The following is a 20,530-nucleotide window of genomic DNA, read 5'->3' as shown; positions in this document are numbered from 1 at the left end:
GCCGCCTGGAGCCGAGGTGACGCGAAGTTTCACTGTCTCATCCGTCCACTGGACGACTTCCTCGGGTAAATAAAAAAACAGCGTGCGGGACTGATAGATGACCCGCAAGCGCGACGGGTAGAGCAGGGCATACTGGATGTTGAGGCCTCGGAGGCGGGCCTTCGCCCTAAGGAAGGACTGGCGCTGCTGTTGCACCAGCCGTGTGTAGTCCGGGAAGATAAGTATGGTGACATTGTTGTAGGTGAGGGGGGCCTTCGTCCGCGCCTGCCGCAGGATAACGTCACGATCAGCATAGTTCAGACATTTAGCAATGATTGGGCGTGGGCGCGCCCCGGTAGGGGGCTTCTGCATGAGGGCCCGATGAGCCCGCTCCACAACGAAGCAGTGGGACAGAGCGTCCGAGGGTATCCAGCTCTCCAGTCACTGAGCCAGAAAGCGCTCTGCGTTGTTGCCCTCGCAGTTCTCCGGAAAACCAACAAAGCGGAGGTTATTCCGCCGAGCACGCCCTTCTGCATCCTCGACCCGCATGGCGAGGCCCTTTTGAATCTTTTCCATGGCGGCAACCTTTTTCTTGAGCACAGACACACCATCCTCAACTTCGGAAATGCGAGTCTCCGTGCCGGTGATCCTTTCAACAGCATTCCGTAGATCCTGCCGGAGTAACATAACGTCAGACCCAACAGCCCCAATCTTGGCGTCCAGCATGTCCCTTGATTGCGTTATGGCTGCCATAAACGATGCATTGTCGGGCACTGCGTTGTGCAGCCCTCCACCGCCTGCCGCCTGGCCCGCCTCTGTAAATTTGTCGAGGGTCCCTTGCTTAGAGTGTCCACCACCGGCAGGACCCCGTGTCATGGTGCCCGTATACGATAAACATGGCAACGGGGCTCCTCACTGCGACACCCGTCAGCGCCCACACACCGGAGATCCACGGTGCTGAATCCCCACACTCCACTGCAACCAAGTCACCACCGCCGGCCGGGTCAACGCAAGGAGCCCACGGCCCCGGAGCTCCAGCAAGTCGTCTCAGCAGGCCGCACAAGATACCCCAAGGGCGGCACACACAGTCTCCCCGCTCTGCCAACTGCGGATGTGGTGGATCACTCCAGAGTCCAATGGGGGGTGGGGGGGAGCATGCGCTGTCCCCACAGAGCCACCACAATCCTCCTTGCAGGGCTTGTGAAGCTTCAGCTCACTGCCCGGGAGATCAAAGATGGCCACTGTTCCCACTGGGCCGCATACAGAGACCTGCCCGTCTTCGCCCGGTGCCGCCACAGGCCCCCAATGTCACAGGCTCCACAATGCAGCCGCGTAGCACACAGCCCCCCGGGTATTAGGGCCAAGACATAGCCCGCGGCGGGTTGATCCACCAAGGTGCCCGCTGTCCTCTAAGGGGCCGGTCGGCCCTCCGCGTCCGCCTCCCCGGCACTGCCACGGCCGGCCCAGGTATTCTGGATCACTGCGGGAGGCCCAGAAGCGCGGCGATCCACCTCGCACTCCAGCGGCCAGGGCCTCCCCACGGCAGGGGAGCGGGAAGGGCTCCGCGGCACTCCGGCACCCCGCCGCCGGTGCGATGGTCACAGCCCCGGCCAGGCGCGACACTGCAGGCCCCGGCTCCAGTCTCCCGGGCGCGCACGAGGCCTCACCTCCACCTCAGATCGTCGTGCAGCGCTCCAACAGCCCCCACAGTTAACCGGGGGCCACCCACGGAAAGGCACGCTTATATATATACACACACACGCACACTTACATAAATAAATACATATATATACACATGCATATACACACATACTCCTTCTCTTGCGCAACATAAATAGAGATGAAAATACCTTTGTGTACTGCATTGTAGAATTCTCAGCAGCAAATGTATGGCCTTCAGACGCTGATGTCCTGTCTGACGACAGGCTACACAAACCTGCCAATCCCAAATTTGTCTTAATGGGAGGTGAGGAACAACCCTTTGATCTGACAACATTTGCTTTAGAATTTCGAATCCTAAAACCAAAGAAGACAATTTTCATTAGAAGAACTATATTAAAAATTGCCTATTGGGTACAGTTATTAACAGATTTCTCTATTTACTTTTCACTCGTCATCACAAAATTGGAAACCTGTAGTATGACATCTTTTAAGTGGCCATAGCAATCGTTTCAGGAATTATCATCAGTGTCTAGTAATGATTCTAAAACAACAGTATTGATTTTCCTAGTGGATACTATACATTACTTCAGATTCCCCAACTCTTGAAACCCTCCAGGATGCGGACTGGATAGGGGAACTTGTAATTGCTCTTCCTGTGCTAGCAGGCCAAGCCACGACTGTGTCTCAGTGCTAGAAAGTATTGCAGACATGAAGTTATGGAGTGGTTTAAATAGCAACATTGACACTCTGATGTCAGTTGCTCGTCCTCTTCACCCAACCCTTCAGTTGCCAATGAAATTGGCAGAAGTTGTAGTACATCAAAACTTACTTGGAACTTTATAAAATCGCATGATCACTTCCCAGAATAGGGAGGTGGCCAGGATTAGAGAGTAATGTGCAAAGGGAGAATGAAGAAACAAATGGGTGAACCCCTTGAGATAACAAAAAACTGAAGGCAACATCAAGGATGAAGGCTGATTGAGTATGCAAATAAAAGCCGAAAAGGCCAGCAACTAGTCCTTAACAGTACCCACAGCAAAGCCTTGCCAGAACAAGGAATGCGCAAAATGCAACACATCAGACAAGCATACAGGGGTCAAACTTTTGTCTTGGTGCACCAAGAGATAAAACAGGAAAAACACCCAGAATAAGGGAAGGGTGAAAAAATCACATCTACCACCACAGTAGGCACATGAAATTATCTCCGAATATCCAGCACAATCTCCATGTCAGGAGATGGATGCTCTAGAGGTTCGGATGCAGACACTGCCCTTTGCCAGTGAGAGAGGTCTGCCCCGAAAGAAAGCAGAAGAAGAGAGCACAGGAACAGGCAGTAGATTCAAGTACCATACTCTGCCACACCCAATCTATCACTATCAATATTAACAGTGCATGATATTGCACAGCTTCCTCAGAACTTGAGGAATCAAAGGAATGGGAGAAAGTTCAACATCAAACATAACATGTCTCATAGGGCTCCTTGCAGAGGAAACAGCAAAGTGTGGGACAGCGAGGCAGTGTGTGCGTTCTTAAAAGTAACAAACGGGTCAGCTGGAGGAATACTCCAGAGGGCAAACACATTAACAACTACCTCCGGGTACAGATGGCACTCTTGGTTGGCTAGATGGCACCAACTGATATTGTCATCCCACACACTGAGTGAGGCTACAAGGCTGGAGCCAGATATTGTGAGCCTAATCCCAAGATCACAACCTTCGTGCCTCCTGGTACAGGGACGTAAGCCCACACCATCCTGCAATTTGGCTGACCACATTACTGTTGTGTTGTCTGCTAGGACCTGAACTGATCAACTGTGGATGGAGGGCTGAAATACCTTGATGGGGCTTCTGCTCCAAGTAAGATTAAAAGCCTGATCACTAGTGCATCAAAGTAAAGTCCTCAACCAAGAAAGGAGGCACCAGTTATCACACCGCTGGAGGGCAAAAAGGTTTTCCGCAATTGAGGTGCAGGCCCAAAAGAGAAAGGACTAACCAGGGAAAAATAATAGGTCCCTCTCAAACCATGGCTTCGGGATCACAGACTGAATGTCCTAAACATTGCTGAGGTGGGAATGTCTTGAAGGAGACAATGTCCAGCTCTCTTCCATTGAAGAAGAGGAGGAGGTACGAAAGCAAGATGTGGAAATTGGGGAGGTTGATGAAAAACCTCAGGTTGAAGAGCAGGGAGAACATGGCTTGCAAGCGCTCCAACACAAGCTATTGTGAGCTTACTTTCAGCAGTCGATCTTCAAGGTAGGGGAATACAGAGGAAATCCTGAAAGGGAAACATGTATAAATGCCTCACAATCTGCAAGACCTAGTGGTTTGATGTGATGGCCCACCACTGTGCCATGTGATGGTACAACCCCACTTAGGCCACACATGTTCCCTTAAGGGTGGACCACAATGGTACTGCTGGGGTGAGGAGGACAAAGCAAGTTTGGGGTGGCTAGGGAGGAAGAGGTGTATTGTAGCTGTACATGACAGCGCTTGGACCACAACACTGCTGTGTAGCTCTGAAAGAGTTTGTTGGGCTCCTGCTTAGACTGTGAGAGTGGACACAGTTGAAAGGGAAGACTGCAGGAATAGCTGCCTGTGGTACTGCTGGTGGAACTGGTGTGCACGGGAAGCCAGTCCCCAGGATTAGGCTGTGGCACATACGAGTGCCATGTATACCTTGTTGTCGGGAAGGTGAGCACCACCAAAGCGCATGTCCATAAGGTTGGCTTGGACATCACCCGAAAATCTGGTGTAACGCCTTCAAACGAGGTAGTGGATAGCAACAATAGGGAAGCTGTGTTATTGTATCCACCATGTCCAAGCCAGAGCATTGGATTTGTTTTTTGCCCATCAAGCAAAAGTTCAGCAAAATGGCCACACAGGTCATCAAGAAGTTTCAGTATGAAAAATGGTGTCATTTGTGCAAGGCATGGGAGTAATGGGCTATCAGGCAAGTTGCATTTGTGAAGGAGCAAGTCTCCCCAAAGAAGAGACCTTCTTCCACATGGTCTCAATGTTACTTGACTCCTTGTCGGAAGTTAAGTGGGGAAGAGACAGGAATCTGTTTGGAGGAGGATGTCTGAAGGACGGCTCTCTAGGGAGGAGTGAGACATTAGTAATGTGGGGCCTCCAGATGCCAGGTAACAGCGGCAGGCAACCTGGCAATTCACTGCTAAGGGTCCATTAAGGCCTCTCTGAAGGGGAGCAATGGTTTTACCATCAAAGAGGGGGCTGCAGAATCTCTTTGTGAAACTTGACCATGTGCTCTTCCACATGCAATAACAGCACAGGACTACCATGAACTAGTTACCATCCTCAATGGAGGACCCCAAAAGACATTTCAAGTCCACCCCTGAGAGGTGTCAAGGCTACTTACATTCTGCAGAGCAAGAAACTGTCAGCATCTGTCCCAGAGGGAGGGCAAGGAGGTGGAGGTGGGGTTGGGGGAGGGGGGGAGCTTGCCTCATTGCCGTCATTGTGATAAATGATGCTCAGCATCTGAATGCCATCTAAAGCCAAACCAAAAAGCTCTAAAAACATGCCAAAATATTCACTGCGAGGCAAAGGCCTGTAAGAGTGTTTTTTCAATAACTGATGTGCCCTATGTCTGGATTTCACCAGGGTGACCTTAGCTTTTGGAAAGTTTGACTAAGTGTGAAACGTATCTGAATGTGGCGCATGATGGTCAACCTATAGAGCCTTCAGTGAAGGGATCAGCATCATGAGGAGTCCTAGGGACATTAACTGGTGCTGAGTTGGACCCACAGGTATGAGCTGAGCCGGTTTAGGTGGCCCTGAGGCCCACCAGAGTGAGCAAAATGTGAGTTCCTTCCGAAGAAACCCAACAACACCGGGTGGAAGGCAGCACTCTTCTTGGTGTCAATGCAATGGGCTAGGATCCCTGGAAGTGCAAAATAGAGCTTTGTATCTGGTGCTGGTATCATCACCATGATCAACCAAAAGTAGATGTAAAAGCTAGAATCAGAGAACAAAGTAGCCAACAGTAGGAGTTGCCGTTGAACAACATAGGGAATGCAAAAGATCCTTCCTGTGCCTCTTATGCCCTCTTGAAGAATTCTCTCTACCACTAAAAAATGACCACTTTGAAAGTTTGCCCTAAGCAGCTGAACTCCAGTAGGACCAGGCACAGGAGCTGGAGTGAGATCACTTATCGCAGTGTTTATCACTGAACCACGCTACTTGGTACAGGTCTGAGAGCGCCATCTGCTTGACACAAGAGTAGCCTTGCTTAGAGCCTACCAACATTGGAGAAGGCAGTTCTTCCTATTCAACACTGGAAAACAAATTTATTGGAAAACATTTCAGTAACTATGGATCTGTGCCGAAAGGCATGAAAAAAGGGGACAACCATCAGTGCTCTGGGGTGGCACCTTATACGATAACGTGATGTTAAGTCCAGTGTGGTTTCCTGAGTACAGAGAGAGTAGCAGTGCCACCTGCTGGTGCTGGAGTGCTAACCAACGTTTCCTGGTCCAATCTGGCACCTTGAGGGATTCAATTTGTGAGAAATTTGCAGATAGATGTATTAATCAGAAAAATAATTATAGATTCGAAGATTTTCAGTGCCCTTGAATCCAAAAATAGTTATAAAACAGCTAGAAAAATGTACCATAATCTTTGCAGGACAGCCCGTGCTGAATATGTTTCACCAACCATCTCTGATGCCCTGAATTGCTCAAAAACACTATTTAGTATGGTTAACTAGGTCGCAGGTTCCAAAACTCAATCTAGGCCCCCTTCACTCAATAAACAGCAATGGCCACCTTTTTTGTCCAGAAGGTTGAGAAAATATATTTGGACATAGTGCGTGTGCAGTGATAACCACCCTTTCCCTCTAGTAACATCTGCACCACCATCCTCTGCCCACAATATGTTTTCTGATCAGGATAGGGTACCTAACATACACATGGCCCTTGTTAAACGTAGTTACCTTTAAAAAATAAATTAGATAGTATTAAATCAGGATCACCTAGGGATCCTCTGCCCATCTCCATGATCCAGCAGCTGGAGCCGCCATCTCTGCTTGTTGTTATGGACCTTTTGATTGCCTCTTTGCGGGAAGCCACTGTCCCGCCAGACTTCAAACACGCCATGGTGCTTCCTCTCCTCAAAAAGGCTAATGCTGACCCCGATTTATCCTCCAACTAATCGGCCCATTTCGCTGCTGCCGGCATTTTTTAAAATCTTAACCCCTTCCATGCTCATGACGAGCTCAGCTCGTCATGCAGTACACTGCTCGTGGGCTCATGACAAGCCGTGCTCGTCTTGAACAATGGGATTTACAGACCCCTCAGCAGAGGAGGGGAAAAGTCAAAGCATCCAAGGTGTTAGAGAAACATGTCCACGCACAGCTCTCCTTTTTTGTAGAAACCCAAGAGTTTCTTCATCCCTCTCAATCGGACTTTGGAGCTGGTTTCTCAAAGGAAGCTACCCTGTTGGGGGTAACAGAAAGACTGCACTGTCATCTGGATGCTCATTTTGCTGGATTTAAGTGCAGCATTTGTCTCACACCGTGCTAGTTAAAACTTTAAGATCTTTAGGCATCTGTGGCTTAGCTTTAAACTGGCTTTCTTCTGTTCTTACAAATCGCACTTTTCAAGTCTTTTCCCCTTACAGTTAGTTCCGACATTCACTCATCACCCCATGGGTACCTCACATCTCCATTCTTAGCCCTTTACTCTTCAATCTATACGTCAGACCTCTAGCTAATGTTGCGGAAGAAGCTGGGCTAACCCTGTTCTCTTATGCCGACGACTCCCAGATCATCATCTCTCTCTCTCTCTCTCTCTCTCTCTCTCCATGAAGAGTAAGGGCGGGACATCACCCCTTCAGTTGGGCCTGAACAAAATCGCGTCATGGATGCAATCAAATTACCTCACACTCAGAGGTGAGAAAACCGAGGTTTTGATACTTGGGAAAAATAAGGATCTTTGGGGCCCTCAACATTGGCCTTGTGGGATGAGTGCACTTCCTTTACCTTCCTGTCAAGTTCGCAACCTGGGCGTCTTAGTCGATTACTAGCTCAGTATGCATCATCAAGCTGTTAAGGTAGCTGCAACATGTTTATCCATCTTGAAGTAGCTAAAAAAGATAATCTGCATGCTACCAGAGTCCATTCAGAGAACGGTAGTCCAGGCATTGATCACTTCAAAGCTGGACTACGGAAATGTTCTCTACTTGGGTTCATACAAGGTGGTGACTCGTAGGCTGCAGATGGTTCAGAACTCAGCTGCCAGGTTACTTTGCCGGGTTCCTAGAACCACCTCTATCTCTGGCCATCTACGAGATTTGCATTGGCTCAGGGTGGAGAACCGAATCAAGTTCAAAGCCCTGAGCTACATGTTTAAAATTAAAATATTGGTTGCCCCTCAGTACTTGCAATCTCTGGTCCGCGCATATGCCTCTCCTCGAGATCTCCGCTCATCCACTCAGGGGAAATTCTTTGTTCCTCAAACTAGACTATCTCGGAAGGGCGGAAGGCCATTTGCATACCTTGGTCCCTCACTTTGGAATGCCCTGCCCAAAGCTCTTCGAAATGAAACAGAGTAAGTCCAATTTCGCAAATCTTTGAAGACTTGGCTCTTTAACCAATAACGTGTAAGCCATCTCACACAGTCTCTGATCTGCCATGGTGCTGGGAAACCATTCTTGGGTAGCTGTTGCGCCTTATAAATTTAATAAATAAATGAAATAAATAAAACATAAGTGCAGTTTAAACAGTCCAAAAAGAAAAAGAACAACTTTAGACTATATTGTTTCTAATCAGGTAAGTGTATTTTGCATTGCTGTAGGGTTTGAAATTAGCAGAAGTGTGGAGAGGCAAGTTTCATTAAAGGACTGGCTACCTGCTGTATCTCTGCACAGGTCCACAGTTAATTGCCTTAAGAATCACCGCGGGCAGAAAACTACAACAAAATGCATCAAATTAGCTCCATTGCTAATGCTATACCTTCAAGATGAGCATCGAGTTCCTAGTACTTACAATGTGGTGGCCAGCATCAAAGTATAGTACTTTTTATTTTCTGTACTTTAAAGATGGCTGCCATGTTGCATCTCGAATCAACAATGCAGCTATCTTGCCCTTCAAGCACAACTTCTGCAAAATGGTAATTGTTAAGAACATAGTTTGGAACAACTATTTGCGTCACTTCTTAAAGAGTCTAGGCGTAATGGGACCAGAGGTAGGTTAAGTTTATGGAGCAAGACATCTGAAAAGAAGACGTTCTTCCCAATTACCTAAATCCTTTTTGACTTCTTTTCAGCAGATATAGAGGAAAGATTCTGGGCTCTATTTAGAAGTAGTTGCCTGGGCAACAACACTGTCCAGGAATGGATGAGCCATTAAAAATGTTGGATTTCAAGGAGCCAGACATTGGCGGCGGGCAACATGGCGGTTCACAGCAATGGCAGACAATGGTTTACGCCATGCAACCAAAATGAGGTTCATTCATTCCTTAAAGGGAAGTAATGGTTCAACAGAGGATGATGCCAGAAATCCCCAGGCGTGAGACTGGATCCAGAAACTTTTTTGCCAAAGCTTCCCTACGTGCCGGGGTTGGGGCGGCATCACGCGACACCGGCAGAACATACACAGGAACCATACACAGCCATCCAGCAGCCAACGATGCCAAAGTCTCAAGGAACGACGCAAATGGCCAGAACTCACACTCCACATTTAGAACAACCGGCCTAAGAAGGCCCAGAATCAACCCGACTCAGGAGTCACTGAGGATGGGACGGAGGAGGAGGATGATGATAAGGCGGAGTAGGAGGAGGAGGATGATGGAGCCCTGCCAAGAGCCGCTGGATGGCAGAGTCGGCCGGGGCATGAAACAACAGGCTGCCATCAAATGGAAGGTCGACGAGTTCCCGAACACTCCGTCCTGAAACCAAGCATGGCGACTGAGAGCGACTGAGGAAGCCATGGCCCGGCCCCACACCTCCGAGATGTCCAGAGCGGAGGGGAGAATAAACGCCGCAAGTTCCCGGACATCCAAAGCATGATGCCGTAAGTCCAGCTGACCAGTCTCCTGTGACGCTGTCAGAGACTCAGCTGAGTCCCACAAGCAGGACGAGGCCCTAGCCAGCACACACAAGGTGTTAAGGGCTCGCATGGCATCACTGGTCGAGGCGAACATGTTGCGCCCCCGAGAGTCCAGCAAACAGGCCTCTCGGGACTGCGGAGTCAGCAGTGGTGGCAGGGAGGGGAAAAGCAGTGCGCAAAAGGCGGCTGGCGGGCGATGGGTGAAGAGGGAAAGACACACCGGGTCACGTGGCGCCGGAAGGTGCCGGTGCAATAGATGCTGAGGCACCGGGTCCCCTGAGGCAGGACGCCTCCAAGCCCCAGTCAAGGAAGAAAGAAGCAAACCTTCAAAGGGAAGTAAAATTTTCCTCCCACCAGAGCCCTGGTGGAGGACTCCAATAGATGGTCTGCCGGAAAGTGCCCCACCGGGTCACCCATGCCCAGAATGCCCACAGCCGTGGACACCTCGTGAGCGAAGGCTGCACCCGCCTCCGTAGGGCCCCGTGGCACAGCTAGCAGCTCCTCCGTGGGCAACGGCTGCAAACTAAGGCGGCCGTCCCCGAGGCCAAGCGGGACGGGCAAGGGCCAGATCTGGAAATCAGAAGGAGCCGAAGAATGAGGGGCCTGCCGCTCTTCCGACGAACACCTCTGCCTCAGGAAGGGCGGGGAGCCACCCTTCGACACCGGGGAAAAAGACACCACACGGCGACCAGTCTTCGGGGAGGACGACACCAATATACAGCCTGCCTCGTGAGAAGAAGGAGCGTCCGAAGACGTATCCGCGGTACGACCCCTGCGTTGAGCCGTAGAGTCCGCTGCCTGAGGTAGGACATCGGCACCATCCGGTGTCACCGGACAAGGTTCCTCCAAGTCACCCAGCAACGGAGACCTGAACAGGTCCCGGGCGGCGTCGGAACGATTATTCTTGTTCTTCTCATAAAGCAAAAACAACAAATGGGTCTTTGCAGCTTTTCAACCAACAACCATAAATGCAGCAACTTCCTCAGTGGGAGGCAAGTACACTCACAATCCACCTCTGAGAAGGTATTAGGCCACTGGCATCCTGGAGGGGCAGACAGTCACTGACATCTGCCTCAGTGGGAGTAAGAGGTCTTCCTGCTTACTGCTATTATCATTATCGTGTTATGTTCAATATCTGAATGGCGTCTTAATCAAAGTCAAACAGCCCCTCTAACCTGCCCAAATGCTCATCACAAGGCAAAGGCCTGAAAGGGGACTCTTCTGTCAATGACTGCTCTTCTTTGCACTAGGACTTGACCAAACTGGACTATGTCTTTGGAAAATTTGCTACAGATTACAAGTTTATGCCAGTGATGGAGCAACCAGCAAGGGAAGACAATACGAGTCTGCCCGAGTTGTAGGAGAGTAGGTTCTGCTTCCTATGGTCACCTCCACTTTTTGCTATGATACTCTGGTTTTTCGACTTTAGTGTGGTTGTGGTCCTGCTAATCAGACCGATAGCCCAGCTGTTCTCTCTCTAAATTGATACCATGTACTTTACGTACATACCTAATTGGGAATTGGGTCACCTTTGTGAGCCCCTGTATAGTGTACCGTAGGTACCCAGGGCATAGGTGCATCCAAGGCCTACCAGGGGCTGCAGCATGTATTATGCCTCTCCTGGCTGGCCATCTAAACTGACACCACAGGCTGATCACTCAGCTTGGGCAAGGTGGTGTAATCACCCCTTGCTTAGATATAGTATACCTATATCTACCCTTATATATAGACACATATATACCTAGAAGTCACTCCTATGGCAGGCCTTGACAATCCTGAAGGCAGAGTGCTTGGTTTTATGTGAGAGGGTCCTCTAGCATGAGCTGAGCCCTTCTGCAGCTGTGGGAACCATGACCTTATAGCTGTTCTATGATATAGCCATACCATATACTCTTAAGTGCATTATAATCCTCGCGGTTAATGCTAACTTTGGTTTGGATTTATCAAAACATGTCGTGTAAGGTGTCAAACACTTTGGAATACTACACCCCCCCCCCCGCCAGTTCTGGCGGCGGGGGGTAGCATTCCACCCTTCTAGAAGGAGAAGGCATGTAGTTACTGCTTTACCCGGTTAAAGTTAAACAGAGCCTCAGCATCACAAAATGGATGCTGCTGCCACAGACACGAGCCTGACCTCCTGCAGCTGGACGAAACTCCGGCAAGGGAGGCCTGGACAATAGGTTTCCTGTCGAGGGAGGTGCTAGCACCTCCCCAGACAGCCTGTAGTTTATTGGGGCAGGGTGGTTGAATGGAAAGATGCTTTTCCAGACACTGCCTGGGGCACACAAGGTGCTCCATGCATAGCCTGGTTCAAACCAGTTGCTGGGGCACTCCAGCCCCGTTCTGGCGCGAAACTGGACAAAGGGAAAGGGGTGTAACCACCCCCTTCTCAGGGTCCACCCATAGGAGGGACCTAGCAGGTAATCCAGCCCCTTAAATCAGTATAAAGATAGGAGCTGTGTCTAGAGACATTAGATTATCCTGGACTGAAACTCTGAAACGAAACTCTTGGACCTTCAATGTTCTATACCGACTCGAAGACTGAAGACATCTCCCTTGTGGTCAAGGAGTGACCACCCTGTGCAAACAGGCACCATCAGTAACTTGCCGGGGTGCTTTGTCGACGCTCCCGCCGGAACCCGAAGACTCAGCGACTCAGGAACTGGACTTCCAGACTTCTCCGACTCCGATCCACATCCACAGCAAAGCTGAGACCTGTGGCGACACGAGAGACGTGAGACCGGACACCTGGACTACCTGCTCTTTGCTAAACCGTGCAGCTTCTGAGGCATCCTCGAAGTTGTGCATTGGGGTTTGAGAAGCCCCAGACCCGAGCAGCATTTGCACCGAAGCTCAGCCCTCCACACTCCACGAGTGCCGCGTGGGGCCTGCTCCTGCATTTCAGCTCGACACGTCTTCCCGGTTGCTAGCCCGTTGGCTAGTGAGCCCTCCGAAGACTTACTTTCGAAACTACACCGCTTGCCTGGTTGCTCCAGGCTTGCTCCAGCTTACCTGCGAAGGAGAAGCTCCCCAGACTTTGCTGGTCTGAACTGAAGCCCATCTTCCCTTCCTGCGTGGATTGCGTTTGCCAAGGCTTGTTGGGTCCAATCCGGATACCGACACCACAGTCAACTAGATCCTTCGTGGGACAGCTCGAATTCAGCTCCTGGTCGTTGTCGACGTCTCCTGGTCCTCGTGGCTGCAGAGACAAGCTTCACCTTCTTCACCTGAAACACTCGACATCGCCTGGTTCCTTCCTGGTCACTGGCTAGTGACCCAGACTCTGTCCCCTCTGCTTTCATGTTTTTCACATCTTCGATCCACCCTTGGATCCACCCGGACAATTTTCTCCTGGTCATCTGCAGCACTTCTTTGCAGCTCTTCATAGGAAACAGAGACGAAACCCGACACGAAAAGACACCTATGCACCCGGCTTCCCTGGGTGAGGTAACACGAGTACTCCGGTGCTCCCGTGGGTGTTGACTCTCGAAGTGTCCTAGTTTAAAAGGGTTTTACCGTAGTCCATTAGGAAGTGTCCTTAATCTACTACTTTGTAACTTTTACGTTCCCATTGTAACTCTATGGTAACTCGCGACTGTGTATAGACACTGCACGCGTCTCCCGTGGGCCTCCTACTTCCAATCCCTTGGTTGTCCAGTGTAGCCCCAGCGATTCCCTAGGCTCTAGCCCTATTCACAATTCCTGAAGTGGTTCTTATACCACTTACTTAGTATATGGTTCATGAGGCCCCTACGGCAGAATTGTATTTGTGCAACTTAAAGTATGCTTAATGAGTAACTTGTAACGTATCTCGATCTCTGACCTCAAAGAGCACAGAGGGGTTGTGTTAGTAATAAATACATATATATTTTGATATATACCTTGTGTGGTGTCCTTTCATTTGGTATTCAAGGGATTATAATTGGTAAAACAGCTTGCTTCACATGCTCTCTGAAGTTTTAGCCTAAGACTCTGGTCCGTGTTACCAATAGGATAGCTGATCTATAAGGTTGACTTTACAACCACCATCATAAGGGTCGTTTAGACTGGTGCAAGGTGCCCACTAGAATAGTGGATATCATATACCAGGCTAACTTCTCACAAGAGTCACTCCGGTCTGGGGACTCAGGGGTTTCTTGGGGCCCTCAAGCATGCCGGAGAGAGCAGAGGTGGAGCAGAAGAGAATCAGCACTGCCTGTAAATAAACCTCAGTTTGGGGAGGGTCAGCGCCAGTAGCTGAAAACTCCTGGAATGGAGCAGGTAACCTATTCTTGAGCTGTCACTAGGGACAAATCCAGCCCTAGGTCCATCTCCAGCAAAATAGGCTACAAGCAAGACATTTAGGTTGTATTCTCCACTGACTGGAAGACCTACCATTTGAGTAGGAGGGATGTTGAGAAGCCAAAGAAGGCTTTTATGGGGTTTCTTTTTCTATGTGGCCTGACTTTGTCCTAGGAAACTGCCATCTTTGAGGAATTTTGACTCTATAGCGCCAAGAAACACAAGGGTAAAAGTCCACATTTGTAAAGCGCACAGTCACCCGTAAGGGTCTCTAGGCGCTGGGGGCCGTCGGGAAGATTAAGCGAGCTATTGCCCAGAGTCACATGGTGCTGGGCTAACCTGCCGCCGGAGCCGGGGATCGAACCCTGATCCCCAGATTCCAGCGTCAGTCGCCCTGGCCGCGGCGCCACACCTCTGTGCGCTCAAGAAATTGTTATTAACATAACATCTTTGAGGAATGGCTGGTCGAAGAAAAGCAGAGTAGGGCTTGGGATGGCATCTGGGTCTATAGTGGCGGCAAACCTATTGTTCCTGTATTCATACAGAGCCATGAAGAATTTGGCCTCCTGCTCCATGATGACCTTGGTGTGCAGAAGGCCAAGCTTCACATAAGACTTTTAATTGTGTTTGGGTCCCTTGCAGTAGAATCATAAGTCGTGGGTGTCTGGGAATAACATTCTGTTCTGACAGGAGCAACAAAGGGTAAACTGTGAGATTATCAGAGAGACATCTTGAAGAACAAATTACTTACCTTTAGTGTCTATTCTATCTAACTGCATATTCCTCACCTTGTCAATATCCTCGGATGCTAGCCTGGATCTGGAAACTTGAAAAGCAGAGCTCCTGCGGGTGAGTAGGTGGCTCAGTGTGTCTCCGTGCTGACTCTGTCCGGCTCCAGAGGTAATAAGCACCAAACACGTACAAGTGTTAGTTTATTTTGTAAGAAGAAGAATCCATCAGTGAATTGGAAGAACCAAAGGCCAGATTCCTAAACTGGGACCATTTTAGATGGAAAGTGGGACATTCCAAAGAATGGGAAGGTGGGGAAGCAGTGAGGAACCTGTGGTTATATAGAGCATCAAACAGAAGTAAAATGCAACTTACCCAGTATGCATCTGTTCTTGGCATGTAGAGCTGTTGATTGACATGCTTTGCATAAACCTCCCATCTAGTGTTGGGTCCGGATGTTTGCACTTTGTTTTTCTTCGAAGAAGTATTTTTCCGTCACTAGGTAGGTGACTCCTCCTTTCGCATGGGCATCGACTCCATTTTTAGATTGTTTTCCCGCTTAGGTTGATAATGGAGTTACTAAGAGTAGTAGAATAGAGATGTCCATGTGTATGTATCTAAGTAAGATATCACTGCAACAGGTATAGGTACCCGAGGAGGCGGGTGGGCGCATGTGAATCTACAGCTCTACATGCATACTGGGTAAGCATAAATTTCCGTTCGAGGCATCTGAGCTGTAGATCACATGCTTTGCATAGACTATACAGCAGTAATCTCCCAAAGAAGTGGCTAACCTGTAGCTGTTACAGTGGTTTGAAAAAGTGTACGAAGAACTGCCTGGCCTACATTAGCTTATTGTCTTGATAACACATCTACACAATGTTTTATGAATGTGTGAGGTGTAGACCATGTTGCAGCTTTGCAGATGTCAGCTGTGGGGATGTTTCCTAAGAAATCCATAGAAGATCCTAGTATGCAAGTAGAATGCGCTCTAGGGGGAATTGTTAAGGTTCTTTGCATAGCATGTCTGAATACGTTTGACTATCCACCGTGCAATACCCAATTTTGAAATGGGATTGCCTTTGTGAGGTGGAGCAAAAGCAACAAAGAGTTGTTTAGTCTTACGGAAAGGTTTTGTTCTTTTTATGTAAAAAGTAATGCTCTTTTAACGTCTAGGTATGTAGAGCACGTTCTGCTACAGAATCTGGTTGCGGGAAGAACACAGGTAACTCAATAGATTGGTTGATATGAAAGGCAGAAATTACTTTGGGTAGAAATTTAGGATTCGTCCGAAGAACCACTTTGTTTTGATGTACTTGTAAAAATGGTTCTTCTGTGGTAAGTGCCTGAAGCTCACCCACTCTCCTAAGTGATGTAATAGCAACGAGGAAAGCAACTTTCCAAGTGAGAAATTGCAGTTCACATTTATGCAATGGCTCAAAGGGTGGACCCATTAGTCTGGTGAGAACAATATTAAGATTCCATACTGGGGCAGGTGGATGCCTTAATAACAGGCCCTCTGAAAAAAGACAGATGTCTATTTTGAAGATATGCGGCTATTGCAGGGAGATGTAAGTGTATGGATGTGTACCTTAAATTTGAATGCTGCAAATGCAGTAAATAGCAAATGATGTTTTGAAAGGAAGCATCAAGTGGGTTGATCTGGTTATTACAATAAATAACAAACCGCTTCCATTTTACTGCATAGCAGGCCCTTGTAGTAGGACGTCTAGCCTCTTTAATAATGTTCATACAGTCTGGCGGAAGATTGAGTTAGCCAAACTCTATGACTTCAGGTGCCAGATCGCAAGGTTGAGATTACTGGTATCTGGGTGTCTAATCTCTCCACGGCTCTGTGTGAGGAGATTGGATGTGAGATGTAGTTTTTTTTTTATTCCAACATCTTTTTATTAAGTCTCAGTTTGAGACACACATAAGAAAAGGGTCACATTGACACAGCGATAAGCCTACAACCCTCATGGGGCCGGCCGCGTGAAAGAACTCATGGTGCGAACTCAGTGCGGGTCGATAACTCCAAACACACTTGCCGATCTGCTCGTCAAGATCAGTCAAGATCCCATGAAGTCGCTCAAGAAGGGGGCCAAAAAGCGCTGCCCAGCACCCCCCAGTGATACCCCGCTTTATATGTCGTCCCGCGAAGCGGGCAGGTACTAACTTAACGAACATCAACATATAACCGGCCCTAAGGGCCCAACATTCAACCAGAGGCCTAGTAGAAGGCAGTCAAACAGAGTAAAGCAGAGGTTAGAGGAAGCAGAGAGAGAGAGCAGAGAAAGAGCAGGGGAAGCTATGGGGGACAATCACAGCAGCGAGGGCGTCACAGGTTGCGAGGGGTATAGGGGAGCACCGCATCTTCCACCAATTGCAATGCTCGCAGCGCTGGGGGCATATTCCTAGCATATTCGCTCCTACAAAGATAAGCCACTAGTGGCCGCCAGACCTTTTCAAAGCGGGTCGTGCGAGACTGTAGCCTAGCCGAGAGCAATTCCATGGTGATGACGTGCCACAGTCTGCCGAACCACACAGCTAGAGGGGGGGCCTCCACCTTCTTCCAATACAGAGCGATAAGTTGTCTGGCAGCACCCAACATTTGCATCGCTAAGGTCCAGTCACCGCGGGTCAGGGCCAGCAAGCTAACAGGTTTGAGTCCCAGCAGTATTGTGCTAGCATCGTCAGGCAGAGGAAATCCCAGCACCCCCCGAATGTGGCTCAACACTTCCTTCCAAAAGATAGCGATCACAGGGCAGGTCCACCAGATGTGCATGAAGTCGCCAGGCACATGACGGCATCTCCAGCAACCGGGCGGTACAGAGGGGAACATCCTGTGCAGGCGTTGAGGGGTATAGTACCACTGTGCCATTACTTTATACGCGTTTTCTTGTTGTGGCACACTGCGATACACCTTAGGAACATCCCTCCAGAGGCGGGTCCATTGCGCTTGATCAATATCAGCACCTAGAGTCTCCTGCCACTGCCGCTGGTATGGGTGGGCAGGGGGAGTAAGAGGATGTTGCAGAATCTGATACATTTTTGATATAAGGCCCTTCGTGCCCGCACCAGAGCGAGCCAGCCTCTCGAACGGGGTGAAGGCCCGAGCGGCCCCAGGGTATATTGCCTCCGATAAGGCCCAGTGACGCAACTGCAGAAACTGCAATTCAGCCTCTGGGGGAAGATGGAACTCCTCTCGGCAGTGGGCAAAGGATTTGATGGAGCTTCCGTCAAAGAGATCCGTAAGGACTTTGCAGTCTTCTCGTGTCCACCTGCGAAAGGCGGGAGTGTGGTTAGCCGGTGGGAACCATGGATTATCCTCTATGGGGGTGTGCGGTGAGGGGAAGGTCGTCAAGCCCTTCCGCACTGCCACCTTGTCCCACACGTCCAGGACCATTCTCGTGGGAACCGCCAAATAAGCACTAGGGGACCGGCCCGCCCTATGGGTCCAAGCGAGGTTCCAGATCGTGCGACCCGTGACCGCCCGGTCCAGATGTAGCCACCCCTTCTCACTCCGCCTAATACCCCACTCTATTACAAACCGCAAGTGAGCGGCCCAATAATAGTCCACCAGATTCGGGCACCCTAGCCCTCCACGATCCCGCGGGGCCATAAGGAGTGACTGAGAGAAGCGGGGTCTTTTGCCCCCCCAGATGAATTTAGTACAATCCCTTTGCAAGGCTCTAATCTTCGGCAGAGGGATAGGTGTAGGAAGGCATTGGAACAGGTAGAGTACTTTAGGCAATATAGACATTTTGATCGCGTTCAACCTGCCCAGCCAAGAGGGGATAAGAGGTTTCCACCGTTGGAGATTAGTGAGAACGGATTTGCGACATTCCGCCCAATTGAGCGCCGACCAGCCTTCCAAAGATGGAGTCAGGGAGAGGCCGAGGTATCGGATATGTTGGTCCGTCCACCGGTAGGGGCACAGCAATTCCAGGGGAGGAACATCGGCCTGAGGGATTGTGAGGTTAAGCACCCACGACTTATCGTGATTAATTTTCAAGCCAGAGGCGCTTTCGAAGGAGCAGAGCACCGCATGAAGCGCCGGCAAGGACTGTCGCGGTTCCGTTAGTGTGAGGATGAGGTCGTCCGCGTATAACGCCACTTTATGAGTTCGCCCCCCCATCCGAACACCGCAAATGTCCGGGTTACGCCTGATCAGATCCGCCAGTGGTTCAATCGCCAGGGCGAACAGCAATGGCGATAGAGGGCAGCCCTGCCTTGTCCCTCTGCCAATGGCGAACGGTTCCGTCAATCTTCCATTCACCCTGACCCTTGCCCTCGGCGCCACATAAGGTGCCATGATCCTGGCAATCATCTTTGGGCCGAGCCCCATCCTACAGAGGACCGCTTGGAGAAACCCCCAGTCCACACGATCAAACGCTTTCTCAGCGTCTAACGACAGGAGGCACGCCGGAATGTGCCAGTGATGCACCTTTCCTACCAAATGTGCCAGTCTCCGCACATTGTCTGCCCCTTGACGGCCCCGGATGAAGCCCACCTGGTCAGGGTCAACGAGGTCCGGCATGTGGGGATCAAGTCTCTTAGCCAGCATCTTCGTGTAAATTTTAAAATCAGTATTAAGCAGCGCAATCGGGCGGTATGACGAGCAGAGCGCCGGATCCTTCCCGGGCTTAGGGACTAAAGCTATTTCCGCCATTCCCATGTCCGGAGAGGGACCCTGGCCCCCATCGAAGGAAGCAAAGAGTCTGAGGAGATAAGGACCCAGCTGGTCCCGGAATAGGCGGTAAAAGGAAAGCGGTAAGCCATCAGGGCCCGGTGTCTTCCCCAAGTTCAGATCTTTGATGGCCTCAGTCACCTTGGCGAGCGAAAGTGGCTCCTCCAGCCTCTCCGCCGCTTCGGAATGTAAGCGCATCCCCCCATAATTCTCCAGAACCTCCTCTGGCGGGGTAGCGCCCGTCGGGGCCGCCGTGTACAAGGAGGCGTAATAGTCTCGGAACGCCTTCAGTTTAGCCTCCATCGCCGCTGCCCGAGACCCGTCAGGGAGCATCACATTCGCTATGTGGGATCTGGCCGCCTTGATCCTCAGTCGTCTCGCCAGGAGCTTCCCCACTCTGTCCCCACCGTCAAAGTGCATGCGCTTCAGTGCCAAGAGGGATTTCTCCGCCCGGTTCGCACGTAGCATGCGCAATTGCCCCCGTAGGTTCGCTAGGCGCCTCCGCGTCTTCAGAGTGGATTCCTCTTGGTTCTGCGCCTCAGCCCCCCGCAAATCCGCCACCAGGCCCTCCTCCACTGCCCTCCGTTCACGCGCTCTCGCAATCTCGAGGGAGGTGATGTGACCCCGGATGGTAGCCTTGAAGGCGTCCCACACCACCGGGAACGGCGTTTCCGGCAGATCGTTGAATTCAAAATAGGAGGCGATGGCCGTGCGGATGTTGTCAACCGACGCTGGATCTCTGAGGAGGTATGGGGGCAGATGCCACTTCCGTTCCCTAGGAGGACCACTCCGCAGATCTCTAAGGTGCAACTCCACATGCGCATGGTCCGAAATGGATATGTCCGACATTTCCACATCCATCACATCACAGAGCAGGTCATGCGAGACGAACAAATGATCAATGCGGGAATATGAGCGGTGAGCACTAGAATAAAAAGAGTAGTCCTTTTTGTCGGGGGAGAAGTAGCGCCATGCGTCGAAGAGACCCAAATCGCCTATCTGTTTGCGCAGCGCAGAGGACATCGCCCCCGCCCCATGAAAGGAGCCCGCACTCCGGTCCATCGCAGGGCACCACACCAGGTTAAGGTCGCCCCCCAGAATAATCGAGGGTCCACCCCGAAGGAC

At 50.3% G+C, this 20,530-nt stretch overlaps 1 protein-coding gene across 1 annotated transcript in view; it reads right to left on the bottom strand.

Moving 5' to 3' along the window:
• The window catches only part of ZZEF1 (zinc finger ZZ-type and EF-hand domain containing 1), a 1,627,273-nt gene that overhangs the window by 152,099 nt on the left and 1,454,644 nt on the right, over nt 1–20,530 (bottom strand). Inside the window, exon 52 of the mRNA XM_078679684.1 lies at nt 1,830–1,995. Coding sequence (XP_078535810.1) covers nt 1,830–1,995 — 166 coding nt within the window. The remainder of the gene's footprint in view (nt 1–1,829; nt 1,996–20,530) is intronic.

This window comes from Lissotriton helveticus, chromosome 3_1 (assembly GCF_964261635.1).
Source record: "Lissotriton helveticus chromosome 3_1, aLisHel1.1, whole genome shotgun sequence".
Classification (NCBI taxonomy): Eukaryota; Metazoa; Chordata; class Amphibia; order Caudata; family Salamandridae; genus Lissotriton; species Lissotriton helveticus.
Note: the sequence above shows the minus strand (reverse complement) of the source record. Positions and strands in the feature narration are given on the sequence as shown.